The sequence below is a fragment of the Cyrtonyx montezumae genome, unplaced genomic scaffold, assembly GCF_038088225.1.
Source record: "Cyrtonyx montezumae isolate F1298 unplaced genomic scaffold, pur_monq_1.0 scaffold_13, whole genome shotgun sequence".
Lineage (NCBI taxonomy): Eukaryota > Metazoa > Chordata > Aves > Galliformes > Odontophoridae > Cyrtonyx > Cyrtonyx montezumae.
In genome coordinates, this window is record NW_027071859.1 from 34,457,588 (window position 1) to 34,484,335 (window position 26,748).

At 41.7% G+C, this 26,748-nt stretch overlaps 1 protein-coding gene across 2 annotated transcripts in view; it reads right to left on the bottom strand.

The window, feature by feature from the left end:
• The window catches only part of BACH2 (BTB domain and CNC homolog 2), a 149,124-nt gene that overhangs the window by 45,953 nt on the left and 76,423 nt on the right, over positions 1–26,748 (bottom strand). For both annotated transcript variants that reach the window (XM_065730992.1, XM_065730993.1), the window contains one exon: positions 4,675–4,929. In XM_065730992.1, the coding sequence (XP_065587064.1) occupies positions 4,675–4,917 (243 nt within the window). In that variant the 5' untranslated portion in view covers positions 4,918–4,929. The remainder of the gene's footprint in view (positions 1–4,674; positions 4,930–26,748) is intronic.

Below are 26,748 nucleotides of genomic sequence, written 5' to 3' on the forward strand. Positions count from 1 at the left end.
AATGAAGACACAGAGCATTTCAGCACACAGTGTATGCCAGCAGACCTCTGCTTTGAACATTGCTCTGTTAATTGTAAGGAAGAGCAGTGCAGGTTAACAAAAATGCTCCCCAAGCACATCACGCATCCCTTCCTACAGAGAAGAATGACCTGGAATGACCCGACGAAGTTTTTATTTAAGTGTACATCCCAAAGCCACAAAAACCCAGGTGAGGTTGGGAACTTCATTTCCAAGATGTAGGAATCACAAACAACAGAGGGGTTTTGTTGCTGCTTGTTCCACTGTTTTCATCACTGAAGGGAAATCTGTTTTCAGAAAGCAAGGTGTACACAGTGTCTGTGCAGACAGTGCTGCTCTGGCCAGCCCCCTGCTCTCAGCCTGCCCAACCAGACCTGCTCCCTGTGCACTTCTAATAGAAAAGCTGGGCAGGTAATAATAGCAAATAAAAAGCCTATTCTGCAGAGCACCGGCTCTTTCTCAAGGAAAGTAGAGTACCACTACAGCATGAATGACTCAATCATCTACTCAAGAGCTATTACTTGCAGCGATGAAGCAATGTTAATTGGATAATGGCCTGCTGCCAGCTAATATTGGCATGACCTACAATACCCTTGGCTGACAGCCGTGTCTGCCTCTCTATCACACCTTTTTTTGTAATCTGGATGGGAAGTGGAAACCATTAAAAATGCCTCATAAGTGCCATTTAACTTCTTATCATGAATTAAAAGCTTAATTAAGTGCCTTGTTAAAGGAAGGAAGACCAGTTTTTGTGATTAAATAAAACAAAACAACAGTTAGGGGTATGGATAAAATGAATACCTTTACAGCTTCAAACTTGAGTCTTGGAAAATATTAATTTTAGGATGCATTTAACAGCAGCTGGTAGGTGAAAACAGCACAACTGCTATAAAATATCCAGGGTGAAAAGCACATGAGATTCTAGTTGTTTACCAAAACTGCAAATGAAGAGGAAAGTGTAGAAGTTAAGACCTATTGGGGTCCTTTTTTACGAACTGTATGGAGCTGCAGCTGACATGCTCCAGCCCTTGGACTCGGCTCTGAGTCCTGGCACTTCACGTGCTACAACCACATTTGAGCACTTGCTATTTTGTGGCTGTTTTTCCAAATGCTTATCTACACACTGAAATATGCTGCTTTAAAAAGAGGTGTAGCATGAAATCGAATTACTGGTGTCGGCATGAAAAGGCTTATGGAAACTCTTCAATCAGTGCAAAATTAGCTCCATACTGACTCCGTTTAAATAAGTTGATTAGGAAAAGGTTTGAACTGAGGCACGTTAAGTCATGCTTGAAGTGACATGAAATGTCTAACACAAGGTTTTATATTGGTTTGAAATCCAGTAAGCTCAACTAGTCCCAATAATGCGTGTGCAGAACATTTCACTACTGAAATGATGAGCATATCATAAAGCCTGCACTTACTGTAATTGGATATAAACAAGAAATAATGTACAAAACATCTGTTCACTGTTTAGCTAGACAACAGTTAACAAGGACTGGATGCCAGATTAACAAAAAGACTCCAATATGCTATAAAGTAAAAAAGAAACCCTCTGCAATCCACTCTTCAGAGTCAGATTTACTGCTTTGAATAATGTAAAAGAAGTTCTTTTGTTTTCATGTTAAGCTCCCTCATGCCAACATTACATGACTGCAGAAGCTTTATATATAAAGCTTTATCCAGCCTCAACATCAAGCCTTTGATAAATAATAATACTGCTCATTCTCTATCATTGTGTACTTTAGCAGTTTTCAGACCACAACAGAATTCAAAATACAATTCTTGCATGACTGACTTAAAATTATCTTAGTTAATTTAAGAGCGATTCTCACCTTTGGGAAAGTTTTGAACTGTGAAGATTATATTTAAAAACAATTTGCAATCTCTGATTCACTATTACAACTGTATGCCAACAAAGTAGGAACAAAAGAAAAAAAGTTCTAAGCTTGAATAGTATATTGGCCCAGGACACTACCTTTGACTTTTGTCTGATTTTTTTTCCACTGTTGGCATAATTCCCTGTATGAGAAACTAAATCAGTTTTCACGGATACCTTTAGAAATAATTCATGGTCTTTCAGAGCTCTGCAGACCATGGACTAAAAACAATAGCCTTGGGAAGAGCCATTAGCCTGTGAATTGAAAAAGACCTTGCTAACTTCTTTCAATGCAATATACATAAGATAAGATGGTTCTTCCCTCCACTAGCTTCCAAGAAACCACAAGTTGTAGCTCCTTTTGTGAGCAGCTCCAACATGGTTCCTTGTCAGAGGCACTTCATACATGAAAGCGTAGGTGCCTAACAAAGTGCACATCCTGAAGAGCAACAGCAAAAGCAGAGGAGTGCTCCCTAACCAAGCAATCATCAAGAAGCAACCACCTGCATCAGGCAGCTCTCTTTAACATCAGAAATTAACATCTGTGAGGAAATTGTTTAACTGACCACCTCACACACAGCTACTCAAATACACTAGTCACTGAGCAAATTAGACTCCATGGAACTATTAACAATTCATGTGATGTGGAAAATATCTCTACAATTAGGCATTAGTAACCCCACATATCTGTTCTGATAGGCCAAGGATGTTCTTTTCCACTACGAAAAAGGTAAAATCCTGGTGCAATGCATCTGACTGTGGCATGTGCTGAGCTGGAACACAGTTTCAGAGCAACAGAAAAACCTTAAGACCCAAATCGACTGCTTCTGCAAAAGGATGGATTTTACTGGAGCTCTAGCAGCAAACAGTATAACCTTAACTCACTAAGACTTTTTGATCTTTTATTGAGATATACTCCAAACTATAAAATCACAATACTTCATTTATCTAAAGAGGATTCATTTAAATAGAAATAATTTGTGGTTGCCCAGGAAGATGCTTTTCTTTATGTAGCGCCTATATAAAACACATGTAAAGATAAATCTTGGTGTTTCAGATCTTCAGTGTCGTATAGAGCCAGGACTGTGTTATCAAGTCCCATCCTCTGGTCTTGAAGGCAAACAAAGTGTGATTCTTCTGTCACCATATTCCTTGTGCTGGTCAGTGGCTCAACACCTCACTGCTGCTGTGATTAAATATCTGCTCATTTCCAACCTAGTTTTACTAAAAGACATCATAAACAAATCAACTGTCGTTACTGTCAACACTGCCTTTTAGTATTAAAGAGAAACTTCCCCCTCTTAATGCTTTCACTCACTCTGCCTACATGGAGCTGTAACTCCTTGCAGCCATCACTCTGGCAGCATGAACCTGCTATACTCTTTTCTCCTCCTCCTTTAAGTTGCGCTCCTTCTGAAAATCTCAGTCACTCTCATACGCTTCATTTATTTTTTTCAGTTTAAGAAACCATACATGGTATCCAAGAGGAGGTCTCACCAAGGCTTTCTAGAAGAGCACTGATGCTCTTGTCACACATGTGAGCCATTGGGCATCTATTGTAACTTCTCTGTTTCCACTGTTTTGCTTTACAGGGTAAAAGCTACGCAACGCTGCCTGAGACATGATTCTTCCACTGGAAATTATTAGTGGACAGTGTCAAATCACTGTGTGCATCCTAGCGTGTCCTCAGTGATATATGTGAACTTCTATGCAAAATGTCTGGGTTGAAATCACTTCATGAGTAATACTCAGTGTCAGGACTTGTGAAGTCATGCCCAGTGACCTACTTCTTCCAGCTCTCTCCACCTTGCATCATCACAACATCACAATACCACTGAGGTCTCCAGAGAGCTAAACCAGAGAGGGGAAAAATGGTGTGTGACACTTCAGAACCTGTCATCACCTAAAAAGGTCCCATACTTCTTCACTGGTGTTAAGCAAATGATGTTGGAAATCCCTGTGCCTCACGCTGTGGGCCAGAACAGCTCTTCCTGGAGCAACTGCCTTTCCAAGCCTTGGGGATGTCACCACCCCAGTGTGACCTGCACTGGTGGGAGACCCAGGGCAGACAGAGGGGGTGATGGCAGCCCTTGCACCTCCTTGTTGGCAAAGCCACCAGTGTGGCCTATGGTATCTGCAGTATTGTAGTCATAGAGCTCTGAGGAAATTACAGTGGGGGTGGAAGTCAGCCAGTGAGATTTTGTGGTAAAATAAAATAAACTTTCCAGTGAGGTATGTATTTCCTACGTCCCTTGGCTTCCTGCTGGGTGAGCCATGCTGCATGAGAAAAAACCCTGCATTTTGACAGAATGTGTTGGTGCTTTCTTGGCAGAAAAAGTATGGCCCGAAACAGTTAAATACCAAAGCAGTTGTGAAGACAAGAGAAAGGAAGCAAGGCTGAATGGGACACAGGAAAGGGGAACGACAACGAGAACAAGGATACGAACTGCTGGAGAGGGGTGGGTAGCGATGAGACTCCAAACAACGTGACAGTTCAAATGACTTTTCAACAATAACCTGCTGTCTAACAGCCAAGTGACCCCTTTCAAATTTCCTGTCTGGAAGAGCAGAAGAATATTTGGGTACTGATAATGTGCTGAATGAAGTGATAAATGCCTCAGTGTTTTAAAGCTTTGCTGCTGTAAATATGAAGAGTGCTGGCAGGTTCTGCTCTCCCCTAGTGAAGAAGGCTGTGAGAACATGTTCATCCTCCAGCTCCCAGCAATCCTCAACCCACTCCAACCCCAAAACCACAGCAGCAGCAATAAATACCATACCTCTTCTGGCAGGCTGACAACCAGGTCATTTTCTGTCTGCCCCACCAAGGCCTGCAAGAAGTACTCGCTGCAGGCGGCCAGCACAGCCCGGTGGGCGCGGAACTCCTTCCCCTCCACGATGAGTGTCACGTCGCAGAGAATGTCCTGCTTGCGCTGGTCATTTAAGCAGAGGAGAATATTGGTACAGTGCACTGTTGACTCATACACATACATGGGGGAGTCAGTCTTCTCATCCACAGACATGCCGTTCACACCCTGGAGCACAGGAAAGGAAGAAAAAAACACAGACAGGTAGTGAGAAGCAATGCTTGATTTAGTAGATGAAGTAACATTACATGGGAAAGTTTAGAAGGTTTTAGCAAAAACAGCAAAAATGACTATTGGGTCTTCTAATAGTGAAAAAAGGGGGGGTTTGTCCTTGCTTCTGTTATTTTGATACTGAGGGAAAAAACCCTCAAAACCCCAGCCTTCTCTCAAGTGGAGTGAGAGTGCTCTGTGGTTCCACTGAAGACCCCCACTCAAGTGAAAAGCAAGGTGGACTGTGTCTGATGGAGCCAGCCTCCAGCTGGACTCACTTCATTTCTCAGTCAAAAGCAGAGATATACTAAACCTTAAGGGGGGAGAGAAAGACGTTTGTCGGCTTTAGAAGAAATCCATTTCCAGGTTTTCACACATTCACTTGTGGTTTAATGTCATTTACAGAAAAGCACACTTTCTGAATTCCAGGACCACAGACACAGGAAAATCCCCCGAGCTCAGTGGAGCTCCAACTACGGGTTGCTGGGCAGCACGTGGGTGCTGGGGCCGTTCCCTCCTGCTGAGATGTCTCCCCATGCTGACAGCAGCCCGACGTCTGTAGGGTCTGTAGGATGTTCGACATGCACTACCAGCCTCTGAGTTAGGAAGTTCCCTGCCTCTAGATCTGTCGTTTCTGACGCATGTCGCACTGTCAGCGCCTCTCAGCGCAGCCATCGGGTTGTGGTGGTGCTGGGGGGGGTCAAGTTCCCTCAGCGCCCAGCTCCGTGTGAACCCCGTCAACACTTGGATGCATTGAAGTCATTTTTCTCCTACCCAAAACTTCCTACTGAGCATCAGACTGAATGCTGTCTGCGTTGCTTTCCTGCTACAGCTTTTCTGACTAAGCAAGTGGAAACCCCGTGCTGTGTTGAAGCACATTTGGTACCTCAAAACAAACTGTTCTAAAGTTTACACAAAGGATTATTTGTATGTACTGATCTACCTGCCGCCCAAAGGAAAGCACTGCAAACAAGCAAACTTCAACTATTTTAAGGAATAATTTATTCTCCTTATCACAAACAACAACTGCCTTCCAAGCAGCACGACTCAGAGCTGAGGGTGATGGAGTGTTCAGGTGTAACACTGCTGTGCCACAAATACATTACTACTGTATAAAGAGGAAGCAAGATCCCTCCTCCACTACTTTATTTAGTGGATCTAAGCAGCATTTTCCTCTCCTAGTATAAATAGACAGGTACATTGGTAGACAGAAAATGTCTCAAACTATTTCTCTTGCATTCAAGCCAGGATACCGTTTTGCTAAGGTGTTATTCAAAAGACAGTGATAATCCAGACAAGAATGGGTTTAATAGGACCCGCGCTCTGCTTTTAAATATATTCTAGACTTCTCAGTGGTAACTCTGTCTTCGCACTTCTACAGTACTTATAAGCCACTGGTTATGATGACTCTTTCAAAACAGTTATTTCTGCCAATATTACAGAACTCTTATATTATTGCAGTTCTTTGTGGGATGCTTACAGCCTCTTTCTAATGGAGATTTACAGCATGCTGACTCACGCCATGCTTCTGAGTACACTGAAATACACAGAAAAACAAACACTGTGGCATCCATCGTCCTTTCACTGACTTCACACCTAGAGATGAGATGCAAAGCTGCTCATCTACCTGCGAACAGCTGCAGGAAGGAGACATCTTGTTGTTTTATGCTACACATTGGATTTCTTAGCCAGAGGAAAATCCATTTTATTTTTTTTTACATCACACAGTGACACTAATGAGAAGAACTGACAAGCAATCATTTTATTAGCACTACGGTAAGGCACAGAGAAAATGATACTTGGCTCATCCCACTCACAGCTTTCTGTGTAACTGAGCTCTGATGCTAACGATAGTGCTACAGTGATGTTCTAAGTGGTCACTCTTGCGTGCTATGAAACGCAAGAGTTTACAAGAACAATCTAGTGGGAAAACCTGAAAGTTGCAAATGACAATGCAATGGGGAAAGCTTTACATTTTCTTTTTTTCCAGGCACGTCTTCTGCCTGTAAGTATCAGATCATGACGAAACATACAAGAAACCTGAAACCCGTCAGGTAATGAACACAACACCAATTACATTTTCAGTGCCTTTATAATTCTTTTTTTCAACAACAATCACTGTTTGCCTGAAACTGCAATTCTTTTTTACAGTAATATTGCAATTTGTGTGAATCAAACCCTGAATTACTTGGTTACTAATTACTAATTTCCTACTTTTTAACTACAGGCCTCATCAGGTGCTTTTTTTTTTTTTTAATTAGTCGCATACCCTGTGAGGTGCTGACGGTACCACAGTGAATTTCCCCACTGGCATTTGTGTCTGCTGTGAAACCCGACATGTGTTTCTGCAATACTGGGTCTATACTGGGTTAAGCCGTGGCAAGGCTCAGGACCCCCGATTTAACAGCTTTTAATCTTTCAACAGAAGTCATTTCCTTTCTTTCCCTTTCTGTCAACTGCCCTCAACAGAACAACCTCCACGTGTGAGGTGTTTCCTATCCAAGAGGGCTTTATCGGGCAGGACAGGAGCAAGAAGGCAAATCCCTGCTCTGTGAAGTATACTGCTCATTTTTACAGAGGATGGGGTCAGCGTGTTGGGAATATCCAAATAATTTAGTCAGGACGGTCACCTCTGATAAGGCGGAGTTTATTCGCAATTGCAATGGCAGGTGCCCCATAAAAAGGGAGCGCACAGACACAACAGTGTTACATCTTTTATCCCCTATTGCTCGACACATCCTTTTCCCCCCTGGTTCCTCATTGGCTGAGTACTGCAGGGTCACACTCTTCCCCGATGCTTTGCTGATCATACAAATACCCAATAAACAAAAATCCTTTAGTCATCTAAACAACAACAAATGGCGGTTATCTAAACACCAGCAAATAGCCCTCTTAACATCTGGTCAATGTCTTCGGATCAGATACCAGGTTTCAAATATCTGTTTTACACTTTAAACATAAACACTGCCCTCTAGCCCCTTCCTTTAACACTTGGTCACTGCTCTGTATATTTGTCTGTCCTTGCATAGAGATGAGCTTTGGAAAGAGGATGCAGCGGAGTAGGGTGTCTTGGAGCCTCCTGGTAACATCCTAACCTTCCCACAGAGCGGGACACTTGTGCTTTCTATAAAGGCCTTGGCTCCTTGAAAACTTGTTAATTATATTTTACTGTTGCTGGCCTAAGCAAAGATTTCTTAGCATAACCTTACAATATGTCTTTCTAACTCAGAAGACTATACTCTCATCGTGTGGAACACCTAAATTCTGTCTTTGTGAGAAAGAACCTGTTCAGTAACTACGTTTCTAGAATATTTTGCTGATATCTATACAGTATTCCTACTTTTCACACAGACTATTTCTGGGGCTACGTTACAGAATATTGAAACATTAAATTCCACTTCTTTGGATTAATGACACTTCTCAATATACACTGCAGAAACAACACTCAATTCCCACAAGAGCAAAGGGAGATGGCCGGTGTAAGGCTTTGGAATGTAGAAGCAACTAAATTGGCAGAGTTAATCATTTTATTTTCTCCTCTGTCAGGAAGAGAAAAGCAAAAACTCGGGTTCTGAACCCTGCAGCATGCAGGGCTGGAACTCTTTCAAACAGTGCTAACACAAAATGCATAATTCTTTGCTGAATGTGATACTGTGCTGAGTTTGCAGAGCCTACTTCATGGAAATCATCATTACACACTTGGTATTTCTTCAAACTGAAGAGAGAATGACTTAGCAAGCCTTTCTCCAGCCTGAAAGAACGTGCTGTGCATTTGTTTGCATATAGGTCGCAGGGCTGCCAGAAAAAGCCTCTTTGAAACAAAAGTTTCCAGAAAATGGCAAGAACTACTGTGGGCAAGGAAAGCACCACCACTGAAACCTCACCAAAAAGAAAAGAAAAGAAAAGAAAAGAAAAAAATAGCTGCTAGTAAAGGCCAGAAACTACAGTGAAGCAAACTGGAGCTTTGCCTGCCTGGCGCTTCCACAGCCCTTGATGGGAGATGCCACTGAGTCCTGCGGCAGGGAAAGGAACAGGCAAATGAGACCTCTGGAGACCTAAAAAGTTGCTCATGGAACATCTGAGTCACTTGGGTTTGCACCATGCTGTCTGTATGAGCTGGCACTCACCCCAAGCTCTCCAGGAACTTCTGAGTTGCTACCAAAAATACATTGCCTACCATGAAACCCAGCTCCAGTCTCACAAGAGTAGAGGGTAAGCAAGGCTCTGTCTATTTTTAAAGGAAAATGTTAGGGAAGAGAGAATCTTATTATGACAGACTAGAAAGTCCTGGCATCAGAATGGGGTTAATTAGATGGGAAAGTAAATCTAGATCATGGCAAAGGTGCAGAATGCTTAACCAAGCAAATTATCACTGTGACAAAGCAGCATGGCTTCTGTACAGAGAAGTCGTGTCTCTGATCTGCTCTATTAGAATTCCTTAAGTGTGTCAAATTAGCAGCGAAGAACACGGGCATATGTAATTAGTGTTGACTTTCAGAAATTCTTTGATAAAGCCTTTACAAAAGGCTGCTAAAGAAGCTTGACTGCCATGAGGTGAGAAGTTGCATCAGATTGGAAATCACTTAGGTTTAACTGTATTAACAGAGAAGGAATACATATGCAATTTTCAGCAGGTTAACAGTGAAATATCTCCAGAAATGAAACAATATTCACTGTTAATATCTGTCTATGGCCATACCACCCACCACATGCCTGAATTCATCTGGTCTCTGAAGTTTGCCTTCTCCATCCTTGGAGGTTTTGCACCTCCTTTGATCTAGAGGTTGCACTAGAAACCTCTTGAGACCCTTTCCAACATGAATTATCTGATGATTCTACACTGATGAGTGACCTAGAAGAACACAGATCATGACTGTAAACTTGAAATGGATAAAATTAGTTCAAATGCCAAACGCAACAAGGACTGTTGGAAAATTCAGAAAGACAGTATAAAAAAGCATTAGATGTTACCAAGGTGCTGCACTAAATCCAAGGCAAACGCACACATGGCAATTAGAAGAAAAAATGTATTTTCATGGAACAGTTGAGGTTGGAAGGGACCTCTGGAGACCATCAAGCCCAATGCCTTGCTCCAAACAGGATGACCTAGAGCAGGCTGCTCAGGACCATGTCAATCATGGTCTGGAATATCAACAAGGAGGGACAACCCACCACCTCCCTTGCCATCCTGTTGCAGTGTTTGACTACTCTCAGTGCACAACAGGTACTATTTGACCTGTAATCTGAATTCCATTTGGAGTATTTCAGGAAAAAGACAGAGTGGAGGCATACAGTCTAGAACTTTAAGGCTATCCAAGAAAGTGAGAAGCAGAGTTAATTAAGAATTTTAATACAGAGCTGACACATTTTCTAGATACTTCTGGTGTAATGTAGTGTGGTGTGGTGTCTGCATCCAGTTACCCATGTTGAAACAAAGAGAATAGAAATCCTCAGGAGGATAATGATAAATATTGTTAAAGGAGAAAAAGCCCTCCTCAAGACCAAATGTATGATCAATTTGATAAACACTATACAAAAAATACGAAATAGAAGATAAAATGTCATAGCAGGATTGCTATGTTTTTCTTCTGATGTTGCAAATATAAGGGTACATACATGTAAAAGAGGCAAGGCAAACACAGAATTTGTAAAGAGAAAGGCTTTGATTCCTGACACACACATGAGCCGAAATTGTACCCCACACTCTGTATGAGGATGCTTTTTTTTTTTCTTTCCTGCATTCCATCACAGCTTCAATGAATTTCCTGTGAGACTGAACACTGCTGCATGTTCCTGGGCAGAGAATTCACTGGATGTGTAAAAGGATTAGTTACACTCAATAAAAATATCCAGGGTGACATTAGACTGAGCAGAAATTTACATGGAATGAAAATTCACACTCCAGAGCACTGGCCAACAGCAAACTGCCTGGACAGGGACCATGCCTGTCAACCACGGTCGCAGACAGATATTATTTGATGGATGTGAATGCAGGTGAAATCCCAAAACTAGAGCCTCCAGGCATGTCTCCTTATAGTGCTCACCCTGTCTCCAGCCCCAGGACATGGCTAGGGGCACCAAAGCTGCATGGGACTGAGCTGTTGAAGGCAAACAGTAGGGAGCACCTGTCCACAGTCAAGGTGTGGTGGGTTTCTCTGACACCAGGGGCTTCCACTCCCTCCAATAGCTTAGGGTGTGAGAAACCAACAGATGTTAAATCCAACTCACAATTTGCTTGGAGGTCTAATCTGGAACTTGAATTATACCTGCTATACAAGGTGACTCTCAGCTTTCTCCTGATCGAGTTACGAGGGGATCAATAATCAACTGTGGTCATTTTTAGCTCCACTTCATATTCTTCAGTAACAGTGAAAAAAAAAAGACACTCTTAGGAGTAACTTGAAGTGGTCTGCTTGACCACATCTATGGGTTTTCAGTTGGAGGCAGCTGGACAGTCTGCCCACCTATTTGCATCTAAATGTCTAATAGAATTTCTGTTCTATAGGATGCAGAGAGTGCAATTTGTTGTTGTTGTTGCATAGTTTTAAATTTATTTTTTCTAATAATTCAGCAAAAAGTACTGGGAAAAAATGGGAAAATGCTGTCAAAATAATGAAAAAGTTGAGTGGAACTTGTTCTTCTTACAAATAGAAGCAAAAGCAGATCAGATTTGATAGTTTTTAGTGACAAATATGCTCTGTTTTTAAGCGTCAAGTGGGAGGGAAATAACTTTCCCAATTTTCCAGGGCTCCCTTCCTCATCTAATATTTTTTTCAACAAAAAGATACAATCAGGTGTGTAATCAACACCTTGGTTTTAAAGAAATTTATCAATAACTGAAACTTCAGAGCTCCTACAATGACCATCCTTATAATTGATTATTATGATCTCTCAATTACAGATAAAACAACAAAGTATATGATTATACTGTCACTGCTTTCCTTTAAAAAGAAACTATTGAAAGGCCTAATGATTAATTCACCATTTTTGAGAGCTCACTGTAATGACAGAAGACTACATACAAAGGTCTCTTCAGTGAGCCCATTATTCAATTAATACATGCTGAATACCAAGCAGTCACAGTTATATGAAACTCCTAAGAACTGCGTGAATTTTTAACCAATTAATTATCAATTACAACATCATAAAACACCAGCACAAAAATAGAAATAATGAAATTTAATTATACATTATTCTTCTTAGTTGCTGCAAATACTATACAAGACTGATTTTGATTAATAATTCATACAGCAATAAAGTATCAGGAAAGATAATTATACTGTGCCACAATTCTCACACTGATTTCTGTAATTACAGATTACAACAGTGTTAGCAATTTAAAAAGGTTAGGGAGCAGTAGTAATTTGCTATGTCATCCTCAGCAATATTAATGCCTTCTTCTCTCTGCACCCCAGATAATTGAAAATAGACTAGCAAGCTGCCAGGCTACATGGGCTTGCCTACTGCCAAGGCTACAGTGGGTGCCAGAGTCATTAGCAAGAACATCTTCAAAAATAGGCTTCCCACATCGTTCAAGAAACTTCAGCTACAAAGTAGAAGATATATAGCCAAGTGGAAAAGACATTACACAGCATTTTTGTCTGGCGGCTGCAGGCACGCACTACTGCCGAGGTGATGGCTGGTGCTTCTGTACTTACCACCTCAAAGCAAATCTTCATTTGACTGCAGTTGGCAAGGGGAACAGCTAAGGAAAACTCAAGCATCTGTTGAGGGCCCAATAAGTATTTGGTAATGCTGGCCTCCAAAACAAATCACATCACGTGTTCAAAGTTCAGGGACCCCTTTCCAAGTATTTTGGTTACTTGAAGTGGTTTTACTATCAGAAGACTGTGTACAAGTAAAAGTTTACTACAGTTTCAGTTGTGTCATGGATCTCTTTCTCTTTTTTTTTTTTTTTAATTGGTGACAGGATGGCCGTAGTCTTCTGTAAACAATGTTTATTTAAACCCCAGATGTCTACTCTAAAGAAACCGTGCTTCAGGTTGTTCTGAGATTGGTACCGTAATGAAGCATTAACTCCTAGTGGAGGCTATTTTGAAGAGTCCAAATAGATTTATGTTCTACACACAGATAAACCCTGTCTCTTGACTTCAAAGAGTTGCGCTGTTACTGTTTTTTGAGAGAGTAATCCAGCAAAATGCTGTAATGATAGCTCGCAGTCTTTACGGACTGCCGTTAACATCCAAATAAAGTTTACACATGGTACATGCATAGGTATATATGCATTCTCTACAGGTCTACTAAACAAAGTACACATGTATCTTTGACTCAGGAAATAATATCATTATGCTACTATTTGTCCTAAGCTCAATACATCAGCCTTAGTTAAACATGCATTAATGTTCTTGTGATAGAAACGATGCTATCTTCAAGAAAGCAACATAGTAGACAGGGTAGGAGAAGATAAGACACCACACAGGAAAACAGAAGGAACATCACAACTGTCCTCTGTCCTTATTTTTCAGGAGATGCTCAATAAACATTAATGTATGCGGAAATGAGCGACAGAGGAAAACTCCTCCCTGGCAAAGTCTCTTCTCACGGCTTCTACATGGCCCTTACAGAAGCTATCTATGGTGGAATGGGACTGGAACCAAATCTGTTACTCAAAATAGCTTACTCAAAGCACAATGGGGAATGCCCAACACTGAAACACTGCCAGGAAACCACAAAGCAAAACAAACAACATGTTTGTTTTTCTGAAGTGGTCAAAGGCTTCAGAATGTTGGGGTAAGGGTACAACCGTCTGGGTTACTCTTGGTTAATCTGGACCGCCAGATTAAAGAACCAGAGATTAAAAATTGAATCACTGATCTTTTTTTAAATTTTTTTTTGTTTGTTCAATGTGTATCTAATCATCCTTTAGGATAGGAAATAACATGCTATTTCATGCTACTGAAATCTCTTTTGCTACTATGACTACCAAAACGAAGGCCGGGCTGATGCTGAGCTAATACTACTATTGGTGCTATTCTGCTCTTTTTGTAGCCTCTGTGTGTGAAATATTATGACAACAAGTTATCTGGGTTCAAAACTATCCATTTTCCTTTCGTGTTATTCTCAAGGAAGCATACCCTTTCAAAACCTCAAGGCATTTTCACACTGAAGCTTTGTTTTTGGTTGCTATCAGTATTCACAGTTGAATGAATGATTCTAAAATGAGAATTGTAATTTGTGAAATTCCTCCAGTGGAGAAAACTTCTCCCTCAGAATTACATTTCCTGGTTAATTTTATCCTCACTTCTCAAGCTGTACCAATTACTGTGGTTGCTTATTTTTTGTTTTCTTTTTTTTGGTTTGTTTGTTTTCCAGAACTGGATGAAGGGGCTTAATCTGAGGCTGTGGCCAAAATCTCTGCTATCATCTTCAGCTATTCAAACTGTAAAGGTTGCACACACGACAAAAGGCCATTTTCTCCTGTTGTATTACATAGCTGTTATGAAAAAAAAATCTGATCTTGATTTTTTTTTTTTCCCCCATAAAATGCAAACTTTTCATCTTTGCCACAACTTAGCAGGTGTTGAAAATATCCTTCATATTTCCTTGGGACACAAAGTGGAGTGCCCTTTGGAACAGGACTGCTGTGATTAATGTGCAAAGAGTGGGACCACATGCAGTAGGTCACTGGGTTAAATTTGGGGCAGAATTTATTAGGGAATAAATTCACAGCTTCTACTCTCAGAAAAGAATACAGGTGCTGTGTCCTCATTGGTGTCTGAGTCCCTACTTGCTTTTGTTGAGTTTTTGACAACTGAATGGATATCAGCAATAATGTTTTTCTTTATTGACATATGTACTGAAGGAAAATAATTTCCTAATCCTTAAATCATAGGTTTTTACTATTCTAGAAATGAAAACAAAAGATCTACTGACTACTGTAGTAGGATGCACAGATTTATGTCCTCTGAAACCTGGAAGGCCTATCAACATATGCAAGTAACAATTTTCAGATGTTTTTATAACTGTGGAATTATGAGAAGTTCAGTGAAATGAGTGCCTAGCAGGACTACTCCAAGAGATTTTGAGGGCATTTTTGATCCTTCAAGAATCCGAGCATTGCTAATTTGTTATCGGAAGGTTTTAAGTGAGAGCTGCAAGTGTTCCCATCATCTTCACAGTCTGTCACATGCCTAGATTCCTGTTTAAATTCCTTTTATCCACAGTCCAGCCCTGACTCTGGAACTGAACCGCCTTTCCTGTTGCCGATAATAAATCGTCTGTCAATGAAAGCCACATGGAAACCATCATTTATGCTGCCAACACCTAACAGGCTACAGCCAGGGTAAGCAGAGAGGACGTGGGATGCAAAAGGGCATTTCAACTGGAGACAACAGCAGGCTGAAGAAACCTGTGAAGAAAGATTTGATGCATTGGAGTTCTGGTTCTGAGGGTGAATACCACGTGCACCTGCTGTCTCAGAGAGGACTGTGAAAGCAGCAGAAGATGAAGAGAAGTTTTACTTCTGTAAGATTCAGAAGAGCTTACAAAAGCATCTTTGGCACTGTAAAGATCAAGGGATTAAAGTTGCAAATACCACTATAAGGAAAAACAGGATTTTATCTTCATTTGAGGATAGTAAGATTATCTATCGAGCTTTTCAATGCAGCTTTTTGAAGTTTATTTGGTTTCTCTGCCCCCACAAAACTACGATGTACTCTAAAGCAGCAAAAGCCATCAAATCAAATCAAATAGGAGATTAACATATAAAAGCCAAATCTAAGCTACATGTTATCCCAGGGAAGCAGAGTGGCTTGATTATTTCTGTTTGAATTGGCACACTCTACCATGGGAGCTTTAAGCTCGGGGCATTCCTTCACTGGTTCACAAATCTAAAAGGCAGAAATGACCACCTCATCTGGTCTTATAAAGCTGCCTTTATCTTGCAGACTTGGTGTGTTTAAAAAGCTCTCTTTTCAACTGTTGCTGGATTAGCCTCCAAATTCTCCCTTGACAGATCCTGAGATAGATGTTCTGCTATTTTACCCATGGTTGACATCAAGCTAAAGCAGCCTACAGTTCCCTGGGACATCCCTTTCATTTTTATTTATTTATTTTTTTTAAATATCGGAAATCTAGTTGGCAGACTTCCAATTTTCTGGAATTTCCTCTGTTTCTCAAGATTTATTATAAATTAACAGGCACTTACCAGAGCTTTTCTGCTATATCTTTTAAGATTCATGGATGTAAAAATTACCAGGATTTGTTGATGTCAGAATGTTGAATTTTAACCGCTCCTGCCTGTTTCAGATCCTCCTTTGCTATAAGAAGCAAACTTTCTCTTCTGTCCACTTCATTGTACATAACAAATACATTACCTTCCATTGTTTCATATGCAAAAATAATTTAAGGGAACATTCCTGCATTTTCTGCTTTCTTAGTTTTTTTTGGGTTTTTTTTGTTTTTATATTGGATTAATCAATGTTTTACCATTTCTTCTATTTCTTCATTTAACCTGAATGGCTTTGTACTAGAATAATGATTTTTTTGTAATTGATGACAATGTAAAATCATTATTTTTGAGCAGCTGGCAGAAAACTCTCCAGCAATTCAGTTCATTCAACACTTTTTACATTAAATGCACTATTATGCCAACACAACAGGTTCTAACTTTGGAAAACATCTTTTTTGGTTCTGAGTACAGTGCCTACATACATTTATAATGTACTGGCAGGTGTTGCGCTCTGTTTACAAAAGGTCAATGTAAGGAATTTGAGGCCCTGTGATTCAAATTATTTGAGCCTGTAAACAAATAATAGCATCTGAAAACTGTTTCCCTTCTTTCTTCATTTTCCCTTTCTCTCATGCAACAAATTGTAAACACTTATTTTCCATTCTATTCTTAAGCAAGCCATTCTCATTAACACTCAACTGCATTTCTGCTCATATGCTCCCTTTTCTCAAACCTACCATGTAACACTAAGACCCTGACTAATAAAAAGTCCAACAGACCATTTTGTACAGCCCTAGTGACTTACATACACCAAAAGCACCATAAGATTGGCTTATATGGCTTCTTTCAGTAAGTGGGCAGCCCACCTACCTTTACTCATTTATCTTTCAGCACAAAATACTGTCACAGTAGAGAAAGAGAAGCCACCAAATGCAGTCATCCCACACATTCTCTGCAGATCAGAGCTCACAGACCCACAAAACCCAAAGCCATTCTCCATGCTCAGCAACATGGTGACTGCAACCAATTCCTACCTTCTGCCTTTTCTCTCCTTTCCCAAGGGGACAGACTCTCCAGGACACCTAACTGCCCAGAGTGACACAGAGAGGGCCTTATCCCTGCAGCGGCAGTCTCCACAGGCACCCACTCACAGGATCCTTGCTCAGGGACATGCTTCAGGAAGCTGTGACCTACGGAAGCCTTGCCTGGCTGATGAAATGCATCCCACACCTACAGTCTGGACAATCTTTATGAGATAACGGTATTTGATACGCAAACAAATGGCTCTTTTCTCAGAAGATAAAGCCTCTGTGCTTTTTTTTCTGATGAGAACTGAGAGGCTATATTTTCTATGGATCTCAGAGACATGCAATTAAGGTATGTCAAATTTGCATGCATACAGAATCTAACTGAAGGGTGAGCAGGTTATGTTACAATTTTTGCTTGATTTGACAACCGAAATGCTCTTTTAACAGCTCCTGTGCACAATTTCCTTACCTTAAACAAACTAAAAGTGCCACTGAGCAACCTGACCCTACAGCCCACACAAGTCAGGAGAAGGATGGAAACCATGAGGTTTCTGCTTCCCAATGGCTGCTGGCTGGCTATCACATCCAAGCAGTTTGCAACACCACACCAAATACAGTTAGAGTGAGCAGAGCATGGCTCCGAAGGATTCCCTGGTTTATGAGAAACCAGATTTATGAAGCAGCATTAGGCAGAAGCCACCGGTGGCATGGGGATTCCTTTTCAGCAGTTTGTAACCTGGCCTGGATGGCTGAAAGGATTTCCAAGGGAATGGCAACAGCGACAGCTGCACCCCTGGCTCCAAACCTCTCTCCAGCTGAGATTTCACATCTTTGCTCCACAGCATGGGGGCACCAGAGTTTGACAAGAGTTTAAAAAAAATTCAAACAATGGCAAGTTCAACACATTATTTTAAGCTTTATTTCCCTACTTGGTTCCCCCTCAGCTGAAATATTTTGGTAGTGGTTTACCAACTATGGTCTCTGAGAACACTGGAGTGAGCAAATTGTAATCCTGTGCACCTGAAGCCTGGCAGGTGAATTGTGGCTCAAAACATAGCTTTGCAGAAGGAAGCTGCTAGCAACACCGACAGGATACAATGTAGGCACTCCTATTTACAGCACACATGTACAGTAAGAAGCACTGGAAGGTCCACATGCATCAGGACTTAGCTGGCACACTCCAGCACTTACGTGGCAAGGTGTTGAGTACCTTTAATGAGATTTGAAGGAGCTCTGCAACAAGCAGGATCAACCCATAAACGCATAAAGGCAAGGAGATTACACTACAGATTGATAATTATACAGTATAAACAATCTAGGATAAAACTCTTTCGCTCTGCTGGAGACTGTGGTGTTTACGTACAAAGTGAGGAATCTATAAAGCCTATTGATTAGTATTTCAAATGCAGCTAATCTAAAAGCATTATTTATTATTAGGTACAATGCACAATACAAATAGAAGCTAGGAAACAATCGATGTTTCTGAGCGCCTGCAACCCCCTACAGCAATTTTCGTGCTAAAAAGGAGAATAAGCTAGATGGCCAACTCTAGTGCCTGACAGTGACTTTCTCTCCACATATACATCAAAGATGGAACAGTCTACAGTGTGAAATCAAGCACATTTTTTTTCTTGCTTCTTCCCTCTCAGCTTGTATGTACCCTAACTTTACCTAACCCATACTGTGGGCTGAAATAAAAAACTAAATTTTAAAAATAAAAAAATCCACAAATTCTTCCAACTATATTAATGTATTCTAGTTTTTTGGACTTGCAGAAGAATGGAAATAATGTTATGCAGCATTAAATTCAATATTTTTAGATGAACTTGACCACATGGGTGATGTAGCTTCACAGAAACAAGAGATAATTTTTCACGAAGAGGCTACAGAAAAAATTTTGCCATTAGCACAATTCAAGTATTGTAGAAACTGAGTCAGTTAATTCATAACTACCAGAAGTCAAGATCAGGTAGATGTACCTACAGATTCACGTCATTACTTAGAAGAATTTAAGTCCCAGAAGAATACTGCTCAGTTATATAATCAAAGGAACATTATTATTATTTTAAACAAAATATTTGTTGCTTGATGAAATTTGGGACAGTCACTACTTTGTTATGAATGACGTGATGCTCTTCCATCACAGTGTACTATATACTCCAGTACTGTGTCTTAAAAGTAGACACGTATGTGCATATACTCATGTATGTACACAGGTACATGTGTGTACACAAACACATGCGTGCATAAGCACAGTGTTTAATTAAATTCTCTTAGGAAAGGCATATTGCTGTCACTGCATGTTTCTCCTAAATGTCATATTGTCTGGTATGAACATTCCAAACTTATACGAACGTGATTTAGAAACACATACGGATAGGGATAGAACAAGGAAGAATGGCTTTAAACTAAAAGAGGGGAGACCTAGGTTAGATATCAGGAAGAAATTCTTCACAATGAGGGTGGTGATGTACCAGCATGAGCTGCCCAGAGAAGCTGTGGTGCCCCATCCCTGGAGTTGTTCAAGGACAGGTTGGATGGGGCCCTGAGCAGCCTGAGCTGGTGGGTAGCAGCCCTGCCCATGCACAGAGAGAAACTAGGTGGTCTTTAAAGTCCCTTCCAATCAAAGTCATTCTATGATTCTATGAAATTATGTCAGCTAGAAGGGTCATGGAGCCAGATCAATCAATACAGCTGCCCAGATTTGTATCACTGGGAAACACACATTTGACTTTGTAAAATTAGGTGGGACGGTAATTTTTGTAGCAGACATTCTAGTCAACATATACACATAGGTTCAGCCCTCTCCTCTGCATATGGCAAGAATTTTTTCAGAAAGAGAATAAGAAAGAGGAGGAATTAAAATCTTGAAAGAAACATCTGTGCACATGATTTCAGTAATAATAAAGATGTGCAAAAAAAGCTCCAAAATAGGACTAGTTTCAAGGGTATGCTTAAAAAGTTGAAGGTTTGGGGAAGAGCTGGTAGCAATATCCACTAGGATGCTAAAAACCCGTTACTATGGATGAGTGGAAGGGCCTGAGATGGAAGAAAGGAAAACAAGCGAGCCTGCCTCAGAGAGAGGGGAGGCTGGGGGTTAACAGGAGGAAAAGTGGAGAAGAGCTGACTGGAGACACTTCATGGGAGAACAGAGAAGTGAGAGAGAAGGCTGATGGGGTCAGGAGCCTCCAGGGGGATGAGGTGAGAACAGAGGGAGGTTCGTGGGAAAGGGCAGCTAGTTTACAGTGTTCTCACTATGCAAAAAGCAACTCAAGAGGCTGGAGATAAAGACAATGAATACTAGTGTGAGTATGTACAGATGCTTGGAGGAAGAAGAAAGGAGTCGGCAGGCAGGAGAGAGGCTGCCCAGAGCAGGGTGAATGGCTGCCAAGGAGTTCGAAAGAGCAGTGGGAATGGAAGTGAGATGGAGAAAAATGCTGCTGGAAATTGTCCTGTCCACCAAAGGGATATGAGACGAGGTTTTTTCAAAGGGAGTGGCGGGGAAGTCACAGGCTCTCAGAGGAGAGTAGGGAGAAGTGTCAGAGAAACAACAAGAGGGGAGAAGCAATTTGCTGGTGAAAGCCTGAAGAGTGGGTGATGACATGATGCCAAGAGATGGTAATCCAACTGATAGAAGAATTAGGCATAAGAGATGCCAAGTAAAAGGCAGGGAGCAGAGAGGCTACAGAGGTGGCAATAAGAGCCTCAGCTGAAAATAAAGCTTCCAGATGAGCTGCCTGAATGCTTGGGAAAAGAATCAAAGAATGGCTTAGGTTGGAGGGGATCTTAAACATCATCTATGTCAGAGATGGGTGATGTTACAGCAAGGAATGAACGCAAGTCCAGCAATCCCCAGGCTGGTCCTGGAGGAGGAACAAAATAGGGAAGAGGGGAAAAAAAGAGCCAGCTGACAGCAGGTGTCTATGGACAAAAAGGAAGCTTTCAGCAGGGCTGTGCGGCTGTGTGTGATTGATGTCAGCTCCTTCATGCAAAACAGAAGCACAGCACTGCATATGGCTCTCTAAAGAAAGCAATGTGGACAACTGCTCCTGCACATTACAGAAAGAAAGCAGGGATGTCCTGGGCATGGTGAGGAAGCACTTGGAGCTCAGCATCCTGACCTGAGCAGCCAGAACAAAGGCACCTGCAAAGCATCATTTTCACACAACCCAGCAGTGTGGGGATGGATGCAAATGAAGACCTAAGAGCTTTCTCAAAATGAGTTTAAGCTTGACATCCCCTTGGAATAAGAAGGCTTGCTTGAAAAACTACATCATTGGTGGCAGAGAGGTTTTGATTTCCAAATTAAGAAACAAAACACAGTATCCTGTCCGCATGGTGCGAATTTCTGAAGGTTTTACTTTAGCAACAAGTAATTCATCTTGTGTTAAAATCTGAAAAGTCCTTACTAGTTTTTGAACTTGCAGACAGCTGGGAAATGCCTATTTAGGCTTGTGTGCACATCTCTGAGTAATTCCACTTGCTAAACGCTCTTCCAGAAGCTGCCAACAGCTTTTCTAACATTTTGCTAACTAGGGAGGGATATCACATCACATTATCATGTATCGTGTGAATTAACAACAGGATGCTGTTGAAACAATGTGATAAAAATCAGGTAGCTGAGAAAGAAATAAAGCCGATCGATTTGCACCAGAAAGGTCTGTAGTACACATACAGCATTTCAGAAACAAAGGGTACAGCTTCTGAACAGCAACAAGAAGTGCAAATAGCATTTGAAGAATTTGTCAGAGTGGATTCCCTCTCCTTGTGACAAATCAGATGAGACTGAAGAGATGAGACCCCTTACAAATGCGACTTGCTAGAACTCCACTAACCTATCACAACCAGAACGACAGCCACCTCTGCAGCATGGCAGACGTGATTCAAGCTGGCAGCTGCCTGCACGTGCCCACACTGCCTGGCAAGCTTTCTGCAATATTCATCACAGCAGCCCAGAGGGAGTTTGAGGCTCATGGTGCACAGAGCGCCCTGCACAGTGCTCCTTCACAAGGCAGCAGATGCCCTGTGGATGATTGGAGTAAGCAGCCTGAGTGGGGGATGGTCAGAGGCCACTGTGCAGCTGCCAGGAGCGTAGGCATCCTGGGTAGCATTTGCGCCACACAGGAGATAGACAGAATTATAGAATCATCGAGGCTGGAAAATACCTCTAAGATCACCTAGTCCAACCATCAACCCATCACTGCTACACTGTCTAAACCACATCCCTCAGTGTCCTATACCTTTCTCAAAAACCTCCAGGGATGGTGAATCCACCACCTCCCTAGACAGCCTGTGCCAGTGCATCACCAGTAACTGCAATAACTCAGAGGAGGCTCCGGCCACTTTCAATTGAATGCATTGTGGCTTTTGTTTGGAGTGCTGTCAAGTGGTAGTCATCAGTACTAATTAAGGGAAGGAAAAAAAGGTCTTTGTATTGCCTTCCCTTCTAAGCAGGTGTGAGACAGAACACCCGCACACCAGAGTAGAGGATGTCAAAGGCCTTGCTCAGGGACCTGGCAAGCAGCTGGGATGTGGGTGCTGGGTGCTGAACAGCCGTGCATCTTGCTTACTGAATGTCTGCTGCAGCAGCTTCCTGTGACTGAGGGGTTTCCTTGAACTTTCTCCACAAATGCACTGCACCCAAAGTGTAAAAGAAACCATTTTTCTTGCTGTGGTTGCCCACTTAACTTTTCAAGAAGGTTGTATTTGTTTACCGTTGGCACTGAACTTGCTGTTGGAAGACTACGAGCATACTGGACTATTTTTGTGATCCATTCAGTGCTTTGCCCTCAGATGGGCACATCAGAGGTATGGCACTACCACTCTGAGGCAGAGTGGCTGGAAGACTGTGGAAAAAACAGACCTGGGGGTGTCAGTCGATGCTTGGCTGAACACGAGCCAGCAGTGTGCCCAGGTGACCAAGAAGGCCAGTGGCATCCTGGCTTGTGTCAGAAGTGGTGCAGCCAGCAGGAGCAGGGAAGTGATTGTCCCTCTGTACTCAGCCCTGATGAGGCTGCACCTCAAGTACTGTGTTCAATTTTGGGATCCTTACCGCAAGACAGACACTGAGAGCCTGGAGCATGTCCAGAGAAGGGCAACAAAGCTGTTAAGGGGTCCAGAGCACAAGTTTGATGGGGAGCGGCTGAAGGAGACAGGACTGTTTAATCTGGAGAAGAGGAGGCTCAGGGGTGACATTATTGCTCTCTACAGCTACCTCAAGGGAGGTTGTTGTGGGGTGGGGGTCAGCTCTTTTACATAACTAGCGATAGGACTAGACAGAATAGTCTCAAGCTGTGCTGGGGAAGATTCAGGTTGGACATTAGGAAAAATTTATTTCTTAGAAAGAGTGGTGAGGCACAGGAATGGGCTGTCCAGGGAGGTGGTGGAATCACCATGCCTGGAGGTGTTCAAGAAATGTTTATATATTGTACTAAGGGACATGGCTTAGTAAGGAAATACTGGTAGTAGGTGGATGGTTGCACTGGATGATCTTGGAGGTCTTTTCCAACCATGGAGATTCTGAGTCTAAACTCCTGTTTCAAAGATAAGCCATGGGGTACAGACAAATGACCACATCTAGAGGTTTCTGCTGCCAGTGCTTCTGGCAATGGAGAGAAGACTCCCTGACCTGATGCCTGATCCTGGCTACAAGTCAAGTCGACACTTGCAGATTACCATCAGGAGATCATTCCGAAAACCTTGTTAGAAATGGAGGGAAAGGATATATCCAGCAATTTATTTTTAAAGCAATGGTTTCCACAAACATGAAATCACTTGAAACTACTGGCATAAAAATGTAAATATGTAGTTCAACATTTCTAAAGATTCTCCAGAGTGCAAAATAATATGTGGAACAAAGAACTGGTGTAATCAGTTAAAGGACAAGGCAATTTTCATTATCGTTATGGCCTAGACAGGAGCTGGAATTTGGCCCATGCTGATTGTTCAGACGCTTCACTCTACTGGGCACTTGTACAGGGTTTATCATTGCTGCCTTCATTATCTCTCCATGGCTTCATCTCATCTGTGCTATGTATACATAAGCACACACGGACCATGAAACTCACAATGATCACTTGTAATACCGGCTGTCAGCAGCCAGCTCAGTCAGGAAAAGCATGCTTTAGCAAAAAGTCGTATCTATAAATATGGCAAAGCTAATGATCCCAAGAAGTGTTCCCTGTCCCCTTAAAATTAGCAGTGTATACAGTAGGGTAACTCAGTGTAAACACATCGCTCTGAATTTCATCAGCTTTACCAGCAAGCTTTGCACTCTTGCACTACTATGGAAGGAGAAGCATGACTCCTATAGGAATCTTCTACTATAACAGATACTAAATCTGACATACGAAGAGTTTTGTTGGAGTTGTTTTTGAAGAGTGAAATGGGAGAGAAAAAGCATGAAGCCTAAAGCCGGCAACACGCCAAAACTTACAATCGAAATGTTAAACAACTGCCTACATGGAAAAACAGAGAAAATAGCTTCACCTCCCACTGCGGTCTCCACAGTGGGCAATCTCCAACAAAGAGTCAGATGAGAGAAAAGGGACAGGTAATTTAAGAGAGGACAAGGGATTTGATACACTTTGGGTTAGAGAACAGAAAGGCTTTCTTGAACAACTGCCCTGCTTCAACAACTATTTGTAAAATACAGGGCAAGAAAGAGACTCCAGGACAAGCCGGACATAGGGGTTACATTAACCACATTTTACAAGCCAAAAGATGCATATGCCTTCATATTTAACAACGGAGTCTGTAGGAAGGAAATGTCCTCCAGAGACAACTGTCAGACTGGAAAACCCAATAGGATGGTGGAAAGAACAGATGAATGAATCATGAGAGAGCCAAAGTCGTGGAACGCCCCCACAATTTTCCACCTGAGTTCAGTAAAGTTCAGCCATGCCCAGGTGATGTAACTGGTCCAGAGAGAAAACCAGACAAGTAGGAATCAACCAGCTTCTGTCTAAGAATTGAGCAAAGCCCCATGGTACAGGAGATTGCCATAATTTACCACACGAATAACAAAGGTGAGTCTGGCAACCTTATAATGATGGATGGAATAATCCAATGTAGTCATGAGGAAGAAAGGTCAGGAAAAACACAGACAAATTTCTTAGCCATAAAAAAGCAAATCCTTAGTTTCCCACTCGTCTCAAAAAAACCTTCTGATGCCCTTGGGGGCAAACACTGCCAGCCTATGGAGAGGGAGGCAGAGTTGGAGGTGGAATATACAAGGGGTACTGGCCAACATTTGCTGCAAAGGAGCAGCTAGTACATAACCAACATCAAATTACAGCCTCAAATGCTCCTGCAACAATGAAGAATCAGCAAAAACCAAATGTGAGATGAAAAGAAACGTGCTCAAACATCCAAAGCCATCTGTCTGTATTTGCTCGCTCTTGTTGTTTCACAAATTTGACCTACTGTTCCAAATAACAGATTTTCAGAAATACCAATGGCTGAAGGTACTACCTGGAAAAAACAATCAGCATCAGTTACTCAGTGTAATTGAGGAAGTATTTCCAGGATTCTAAGGCAGTGATCAGAGGAGGTGGAAAATCAAAATCCCAGAGAGGAGAAAGTGCAGATTTAACTGTGAATGCTGCATACAGGCCATTGACAGCAGCACACACTGGGAAGCCCAGCCTTCCAGCATGAAAGCCCACTTAAACATAGTGGCAAAAAACAGCAGGACAAACAGTCGACTGAAAGTGATGTTCAGTTTTTCCAAGAGCATTTGAGAAGGTTGGCAGCTTGGAACAAAGAACATTCCTGTTTTCAAGTACAAATGGAGTGTTTCAGCCCTGTACTGGGCCCTGGACAAATGTGACCGTAGAACCCAGGAGACTCCTAAAATCTAGTTCTGTACCAAGTAAACAGCTCATATACTCTAATGAACTGATTTTTTTTTTCAACTATTCTCTAAGAATTAGTCCCCTGTTCCTGTACAAAGACGAATTTCCTCTCCAAGGGAATTTTAAAAATCATAAGTAGGCCTGGTAATGGCAACCCTGTTAATTTTATATCCTCAGAGACCTTTACCGTATCATCCTGTTGAGTTTTTTCACAAAACACCCGTTCTCATCATTTTTCAGTATTTTGAGTTGTTAATTTCCTTTAAGATAGGCGTGTGTTCATTGCTCTGGCTACTTCTATTGTGTGCTTTAACTGGTGGTCAATGAATACAAGGGCTTGATTACAAGGGCTTTGGGGTAGATTTCCTCAACACTGGAAAGCAGACACTTTCCATGTGTCCTCCCCTCCCTTTGAGATGGCAGAAAGGAAAAGTAGGAAACGCAACAGATGGTCTGAAATCCTATTCCTCTGAAAACCATTGCTGCTGCAGCTAGATTAGGCAATATTTCAAATATTTCAGTATGTGCCAGTAGCGTTGTTCATGACTAGGGAAGATAAGGAGAATGCTTTTGAAACTCCTCCCCTAGGAACAGTGTTTGCAATAGCCTGATCCTGTTGTTGAAAGATCTCTTATTTTCCCTACTCTAAATCCAATGAGAAAACTAATCTTCACCAGATTTAAAGCTGACAGGTGGTACATGC